The sequence below is a fragment of the Onychostoma macrolepis genome, chromosome 06 (assembly GCF_012432095.1).
Source record: "Onychostoma macrolepis isolate SWU-2019 chromosome 06, ASM1243209v1, whole genome shotgun sequence".
Lineage (NCBI taxonomy): Eukaryota > Metazoa > Chordata > Actinopteri > Cypriniformes > Cyprinidae > Onychostoma > Onychostoma macrolepis.
Window position 1 is genome coordinate 7,339,932 of NC_081160.1, and position 8,863 is coordinate 7,348,794.

An 8,863-nucleotide genomic window follows, 5' to 3' on the forward strand; every position below is an offset into this window, starting at 1 on the left:
CAAACTGCATCCAAAAAGTGTAATCTGCTACCTAAAGATGATATAAAAGTAATAAGGTAAGCTTGTTTCTGCTATGGGATAAATAAAATGAAAAAAGATAATTGCAACATTTTTTCATGCAATTCTGAATTTATATCTCACTGTGGAAAGAAATAGACTCAATATATCATTTACATTACATTTACATTTAGTCATTTAGCAGCTTTTATCCAAAGCGACTTACAAATGAGGACAATGGAAGCAATCAAAATCAAGAACAGAGCAGTGATATGCATGTGCTATGACAAGTCTTGGTTAGCCTAACGCAGTACACGTAGCTAGGTTTTTTTTTTTATTATTATATAATAAATAGAATATTAAAAACAGATTATTAAAACAGATAGAATGGAAAAAGAATAGAGCAAGCTAGTGTTAGAGGCCTTTTTTGCTTTTTGTTAATTGTATAATAAATAAAAAGAAAACCAATAGCTAGTTTTTTTTTTCACAATATACATATATCACAATTATGTTTTTAATTTTACTCTGTGGCAGAAACAAAACAAAAAAAACAGTTGTGAAATATAAACTCTCAATTCTGAGAGAAAAAAAGCCCGAATTGGGAGATGTATACTTGCAATTACGAGTTTATAATTTAAAATGTCAAGAAATAAACTCATTATATGAGAAAAACAGTCCGAATGGTAAGATAAAAAGTTGCAATTAGCTTTTTTTAAATTTTTTCACCATTGTACTTCCAAATCTGCTTCCAAAAAATTCAGGCAGTTTGTCTGAGGTGCAGTGCCGGAAAATCACAGAAATCAAAATGACCTTGACTTTCTTGAAATATCAGGTGATGAAAAGGTACTGTATGTATCAGTGCTTTGATGATTGCTTGTGTTTCTTTGCACAGGGGAAGTTGACAGCTCAGGGAAAGTTATTGCAGCAGGACACGTTCTTCGTGACAGAGCAGGACTCTGGCGTTCTGTCCCGCAGTAAAGAGCGCAGAGTGTTCCTCTTTGAACAGATCGTCATTTTCAGCGAGCTGCTTCGGAAAGGCTCGTCAACACCAGGGTACCAGTTTAAAAAGAGCATTAAGGTACATTCAGCACAAGTTGATTCAAGTTCAGTAAAAAACAAAATACACACAACTCTTTTTATGCCAACCTCTTGTGTGCAGGTGAGCTACCTGAGCATGGAGGAACATGTGGAGAGCGACCCCTGTAAGTTTGTGTTGTCATGTCGTGGCTCGTCTGAACGACTGACGCTTCAGGCCGCTAACATCGACATCAAGAAAGAGTGGGTCCAAAGCATCCGAGAACTGCTGGACATACAGATCAACTTCCTCACGGGTGAGCGCATTATGAAAGGGTCAAGGAAGATGGCAGTTGGTATCTTCAATTGTTGGTTTATACACAAACAGATCTCAGTGCTGTTTAATCAATTCATTGCTGTTCATGGGATCATTCATAACCTGCTCCTCATCTGTTTCTGATCAGCTCTCCAGAACCCACAGGAGTACCAGAAGAAAGAGAGTGGAGGTTCTTTGACCAGGCAGCTGTCCAATAGCAGCCGTTCCTCATCCTCTCACCCCTCCACCCCCCTCAAACCCAACACCGCCCCCAATGGAAGCCCCGCCCACATGCCCAATAAGCATGTAGAGGAGGTGAGCATGATTCAAAACATTACATAAATCTCACATTAATTAATGACTATACATTTTATAGAAAAAAAAATAGTTAAGATAACAATTTATAATCAAAGTTATTACATATTAATAATTGCTGAAGTAAAGGCTCCAACTGAAGACAAGACATTGCACTAATGTGGAAGATGAAAATACTGAATACACAGATGTGGCTTTAGATCTTATATTGTTTTATGTCCATATCATTGAACTTAGTACTTCAAGCTTGAATTGCTCTGATTTTAGGTAAATTCCATCATAATGATAGGAATCGATGAAAAAAAACTAATTTTATATTTTATTTATTTGAATATTTATTTATAAGTTTAAATATACCAAATTTTATGTTATTACTGTTTCATTCTGCTTTTTAAACACTGATCAGAAATCATGAAAGTAATCACAAATTCCTTTTTAAATTTGTATTTATTTATAAAAAAATTTTCACAGTTATAAATGGGGTTTATAACCGTTATAACCGTTTTATAAAAGCAATAAGCCCCATGAAGCCATGAATTTATAACAGCTAAGGGGCGTTGTTAGGCACGACTGACTCTGATGACTGCAGTGATGGCTGATGAAAATTTAGCTTTGCATCACAGGAATAAATTAAAGCAATAAGCCCAGTGAAGCCAAACCAAGCGTGATGCAAAGCTAAATTTTCATCAGCCATCACTGCGGTCGTCAGAGTCACATGAAATTTTTTTAATATACTGATTTGGTGATTAAAATGTATTATTATTATTTTCAATGATGAAAACAATTGTGCTGCTTAATATTTTTGTGGAAATGTAGATTTATTTGTTCAGGATTTTTTGATGAATAGAAAGTTCAAAAGAACAGCGTGTGTTTAAAATATATTTTTTGTGACAATGTTAGTATTTACCATCCTGTTAGTATTAAGCATCCTTGCTGAATAAAAGTATTAATATTTAAATAAAAAAATGATTTTACTGATCTTAAACTTTTGAATGGTAGTGTAGCTGCCTGTATATATATATATATATATATATATATATATATATATATATTAGGGGGCTTATCATATTTTGGGTCTTTAGCATCAAAAAGTTTAAAAGCCCTTCCCCTGACCATCTTTCTCACCGCTGAACTCTGACGTGTAACTGATGTCCACAGCAAAAGCTCTAGAATGAAAGCACCCTAATCAGCTTGTGTGACAGGAGACCAATTATCTCAATGGCATTCTGTGCTTAAACAGGCTTGTGTAATCTAACTAAATCAATTAGTTATCCGGACCATTTTAATTAGCGTCTCATCCAGGCCAGATAGATGTAATTAAACGTAATTAGTTCACACTACACTAGTTGCTGCAGTCTGTGCATGCGTCTCCTCGCTGAACTGGATGTGTCCGTGCTGCAGTGCTGTGAAGTTCCACTCTAATTGTCTTTGAGGGGAGGAGAGGTGCTGCTAGTTATTCTTAGTGGGGAGAATGGCCTAGATTTCCAGCTCTGCCCGTGTTCTGTACCTGTTTCTCCTCTCAGTAGGGTCTCTTTCTTCTGTTCCATTCTGGCTTGCAGTCTTCCTGTTCTCTTTCTTCTCGCTGCAGTCTCTCTCTCTCTCTCTCTCTCTCTCTCTCTGGTGAGCTTGTATCTTGGCCTTGGCACACTCTGCTTTTTTCTGTGTCCCTAATAAATCACACTGTCACTGAATACCAGACTGAAGGAGCCGCTTGCTACTTTTTATTTTTAAATGTCTAAGCTTTTCACCCAGCTATTTATTTCTCATGCCAGGTCAAGGTTGACAGTGAGGAACAGACTTTTGTCTGTGTGAAGCTTTGTCCTGATTTGTCCGAAGTGTTTGACCATATGATTGAAGGACATACATTAAAGTATTTCATTTGTAAAAAAAAAAAAAAAATATATATATATATATATATATATATATATTTGATTTCAGTTCACGAGCTTGCAATTCAGTTCTACTCTGATCTTGATTTGATTCATTTGGAGATATTTCTAGTCAAAAGAAATCAAACTGAATATATTTGGCAAAGTTCTCAAGGAAAAAAATCTCTCTAAACTGTTATGTACTACGCACAGAACTTTGTCGGGTGGTAAATTACTGTAATCTATAAAACTAAGGGTTAAATTAACAACCGATTTGAATACAAAAATTTTAATTGCACAAAAAGCATATAAGAGTCTATAATAACTTTTTAATCACGTTTCTACTCAAATTCATTTTTTTATATATAAACATTTACGTTTTAAAAAAAATATAAACAGGTTGTTTGGCATAAAATCTTTTTATAATGCATTTATATAAATATAAATTAAATATTGAAGGACAGGTTAAATTAATATGTAATATAGTGTATATTGAGCAAAATGCTCTTTCTAGAGTTAATTTTTCTAGTTAACTATGGACACTGGCATTTCTGAGGCAAATATAACATTACGTGACATTGTTTACAAGCTGTTTAATTGACATCTTTTTCAATTAAAGCTGATTAACAGATTACAGGAAACATTATACATTTCAGTCAGTTGTACTGTCTTTCAGCATACCTTCTGGTGTTCATTCATGTTTATTTCATGCTGCAACTACTAGTAAAGCGGAAGAGATGATTGGTTCACCTGCACTTTAGCGCCTCCTCCTGAACTGAGGCGGTGAAAGCAATCTGTCACCACATTAAAGTGCGCCAAAACTGTATTTATTGTTTGAATTTCATAATACAATTTACTAAATTTGAAAGCTGAGACTTTGTTTCATATCAAAAGTAAGAAATCACAAAGCCTATTGTGATTTATTGGATGGGAGGTGGGCTACAAAATTCATTTAAATTAATCTTTGGTTAAGTTTTATTCATGCATCAACTAAAAACAGCATAGACAGCAAAAGATTGATTCTTGGAATTTAAAGGGATAGTTCACCCTAAAATGAAAATTCTGTCATTAATTACTCACCCTCATGTCGTTCCAAACCCGTAAGACCTCAGTTCATCTTCAGAACACAAATTAAGATATTTTTGATGCATTCCGAGAGCTCTCTGGCCCTCCCATAGACAGCAAGGATCCTTCCACAATCAAGGCTCAGAAACGTAGCAAGGACATCGATAAAATAATCCATGTGACATCACTGGTTCAACCGTAATTTTACGAAGCTACGAGAATACTTTTTGTGTGCAAAGAAAACAAAAATAAGGACTTTATTTGTAATTCTTCTACTCCGTGTCACCCTAGAGCACTATTTTGGAGAGTATCACATACTTAATGTATACAACGTATGTACGCGGATATGTTTACGTTCAGATCAAAGCATAAACAGCGTATTCGAGTATGGTGCTGCTGACACAGAATAGCATACGTTGTTTACGTATGTGATACTCTCCAAAATGGCACTATAGGGTGACGCGGAGGAGACAAATTGTTGAATAAAGTCATTATTTTTGTTTTCTTTGCACACAAAAAGTATTCTCGTAGCTTTGTGAAATTACGGCTGAACCACTGATGTCACATGGATTATTTTAACGGTGTCCTTGCTACGTTTCTGAGCCTTGATCGCGTAAGGATCCTTGCTGTCTATGGGAGGATCAGAGAGCTCTCAGAATGCATCAAAAATATCTTAATTTGTGTTCCGAAGATGAACGAAGGTCTTAGAGGTTTGGAATGACATGAGCGTGAGGAATTAATGACAGAATTTCATTTTTGGGTGAACTAACCCTTTAATAATCAATATTGGTTTTATCGATATCGATAAAATCAACATTTTTCAACCCAGCTCAATTAATTTGTATATTCTTGATAACAATGTTTAGTCTCCTGTTTTTATGATCTTCAGATGTGTTTCATTTTTGTGTTTCCAGGATCTGGACGAGGGGGAGTGTAACGGCCTGTCATCGGTGCTAGTGACGCAGGATTACAACGCCGTGAAGGAGGACGAGATCTGCGTGGTGGTTGGTGAGAAGGTACAGATCCTGGCGTCCAATCAGCAGAACATGTGCCTGGTTTACCGACCTGCAAACAGCCAATCGCCTGCTGCAGAGGGCTGGGTGCCGGGTCACGTGCTCTCCTCGACCCGGTAAAGCCACGCCCCCTCAACACCTCGGAATAAACCACTACTCACATTCACTAGTCAGTTTCACCAGCCTACTCTGGGAAAGCATGCCAAGACATGCCACTCAACCTCCTGCTAAGCTACTGTTGGTCAGTCAGAACAGGAAGTCCCGCCACATTCCCCTGCCGCCGTACAGTTGAGGACTAAAGATGCACGCTGCGAAAAATGGTGCGAAATCACCTCCCATAGTCGATATGGGCAAAAAAAAAACTAACTATAGAAAAAAGGAAGTTCGAGAAAATATATTATATTGCTAATAATTTAAAAAAGATTGTGTTGTATAGAGAGGAAACTGAGGTGAATTTGTCAGTGAATTACGTGTGGATGTGTATGGATGTTAACGTCGTCCTTTCTCATCAACATGCTCCATTACGTGCAACGGACTGTTTTTAAATGGGGCTCTCCCTTTTTTCCCTGTCTGTCTATGCCAAGTCATTTGCACACTGTGTATATTTTCTTTTACTGAGATTTTATTTTTGAAAAGCTTTTTTTTTTTCCCTAAGTGTCTTATTTTTACAGCTATTAGGCGTGGCACATTTATTATTTTCTTTCAGTTCTGTCAACCAAGTTCAGTGTTCTGTACAAAGTATTCTGCACTTTTCCAACAAATAGTATCGCAATGACGGCAAGTTGTGCAATACCACAATCGTCACAATGCTCATAACTGTACTTGTAACTAAAGATTTAAATGTATTATTCTGTATCATTTTAAATTTGTACATAATATTTTTGACATTGCCATAATAGATACACAGCAGAGGAAACCAGTCCCTCTATTCCTGTCAGGCTCAAGAGAAGAAGAAAAAACTAAACTAAACCCTGGTAGTATGCACTGCCTCCAAAACCCAACCCTCTGATTTTTACATTCGACATTATCTGATTTAGTATGTAATAAGTTATCATATGAATCATATCAGAACAGATGTTTACTCAAATTAGTCGATTAAAAATGGATGTTGTTGATTTCTGAAGAGTAGTCTCTGCTGTCAGCGTTCAGATCTCAGATATACGTGTAAATAAACGTATAAAAATAAAAATAATTCTAGCAGGTATTTCACTTGTTAAACTCTGGAATGTTGTTCATAATAAAGCTGACAATTTTTCATCTTGGAAATTATGCGTTCTGTATCATTAGAGCATCTGTGCATCTATCATCAGCTGCAACTATACATTATTACAGAGTGATTGTGCTTAAAATGTGAATATAAAATTTCAGTCTATATATATACGTAGCATATGTGCATGTTACAGTGAAAAACTCCCAAAGGAAAGCAAATTGTTACTGCAGTTACTTGAATATTTATATACAAGTACACATGAACAGTATAACAAATTGTGAACAATTGTTTCTGATAATTTACTCTGAAAGCAGAACAGTGGAACAACCATATGAAATATGAAAAATGCACAAACATAGCTGTCATCTACATCCTGCTCTTGGTCCCAGTGATGCATGGTAACAACCACGGTCAGGCAAAGGGAGTACTTTTGCCCTTTTTGGGAAAAATGGATTAAAGGTTAGGATTTAGGATTCATGAATTTACTTGTTTGAAAAGATACTATAACATGAAAAAAAAAAAAAAAAGTTTAATGAACCATTTTTAAATAGCCATGAAATGAAGACACATTAAAATAAGAAATTGCATTGTGTGTCAGCACGCCGACCTACAGCCCAGTTCAGCTTCGGGTGTCCTGTATTCGAATCCCGACCCGAGGACCTTTCCCGAACCCGCCCCTCTCTCTCTCTCCCACTTCACATCTGATCTGTCCTATCACAATACAAAAAGGCAAAAAGGCCAAAAATAAATCTTTTAAAAAAAAGAAATTGCATTGTGCCATCTCAGGCTATGTAATTTATTATTTTACAACTATTTTTCTACCTTGTATTTTGGTATTTCTGTCTATCCTGTTACAGACACAAGCGTTACTGTATAATATAGTTTAATTAGAACTATGTGATAGTTTTCACATATATGAGCTGCATTTTAGTCACTCTTTTCACTGGGATTGTTTCAAATTTTTTTTTTTTTTACATCCAAGAACATCCTCATTTTGGAGCGTGACCATGTCAATTAAGAAAAATAAATATTTTTTACAAGAGAGAGATTAAAAAAGTGCTTTGTCCAAAATAAAATATACTGTAAAGTTACAATGGAAAAACCTGGAAGGCTGTATCAAATATCATTTTTAAAATGTTTATGAAATTAATGACAGCAACAGGATTGACATCAAAGTCACAGGACTGACCAGAGTAACAGGGATGACAGGACACACATTCTTCAGCAAACTGTCCTTTTTTTTTTTTTTTGCATAGGACTGTAAGTTTTTTCCATTTTAAATTGCATCATATTGTTTTGCATTTACCTTTATTTGTGTAGTGCTTTATACAATACAGATTATGCCAAAGGAGCTTCACAATGTTAAACAGGAAAATAGTGTCGATAATGTAGGAGGACAATAGTAAACATTTTTCAGTTAAAGTCAGTTCATTGTTGATTTAGCACATTAAATAAAATAAAAGAGATCTAATGTTTTAAGGGTATTGTAATTACTGTGTCCATCTGTTTGTCCCCTCACGGAACTTAAAATATGCTGATCTGGTTCAATTATTAGGCAAGTAAGGTGATCAGATCTTGGTCTTTCTGTGATCATCTTAAACCAGACCAAGATCTTGATGCTGAAATTTGGTTGAATTTTCTTGCACATGATGAGACTGAGGCGAGGGTCTGCAGTCACCTTGCTGCTCTTGTTTGTAATTGAATTTACATAAATTACGGGGGGGGGGTAGTTTTATTGACACTGATAATCTTATCCTGCTGACAGTAACAGGTTTGACGATTTCAAATGAATTTGCTAGCTAATAAATCAAGTTCCCAAAAGCACGTTGTACACTTTGAAAGGATGTTACTTGTAGTCTAGATATTGATTATATTAAATGTAATAATTTATATTTTTAATTTACATTTTAAAATGGTAACAGTATTGGCATTGCACGATGCCATAAAATTAATGGATAAGTGAGGATGCATTCATTTCTACAATGGTTTATAAACTGAAATTTTTGTGTGTGATGCTGCATCCAAAGCACTAGGTGTCAGTTTAAGACCAAGATGACTGCCATAT

The 8,863-nt window shown here is 35.5% G+C and overlaps 1 protein-coding gene across 3 annotated transcripts in view; it reads left to right on the top strand.

Moving 5' to 3' along the window:
• The window catches only part of kalrnb (kalirin RhoGEF kinase b), an 85,668-nt gene extending 78,820 nt beyond the window's left edge, over positions 1 to 6,848 (top strand). For all 3 annotated transcript variants that reach the window (XM_058778222.1, XM_058778221.1, XM_058778224.1), the window contains 4 exons: positions 890 to 1,075; positions 1,157 to 1,328; positions 1,476 to 1,642; positions 5,490 to 6,848. In XM_058778222.1, coding sequence (XP_058634205.1) covers positions 890 to 1,075; positions 1,157 to 1,328; positions 1,476 to 1,642; positions 5,490 to 5,708 — 744 coding nt within the window. In that variant the 3' untranslated portion in view covers positions 5,709 to 6,848. The remainder of the gene's footprint in view (positions 1 to 889; positions 1,076 to 1,156; positions 1,329 to 1,475; positions 1,643 to 5,489) is intronic.
• The last annotated feature ends 2,015 nt before the right edge of the window (positions 6,849 to 8,863 follow it).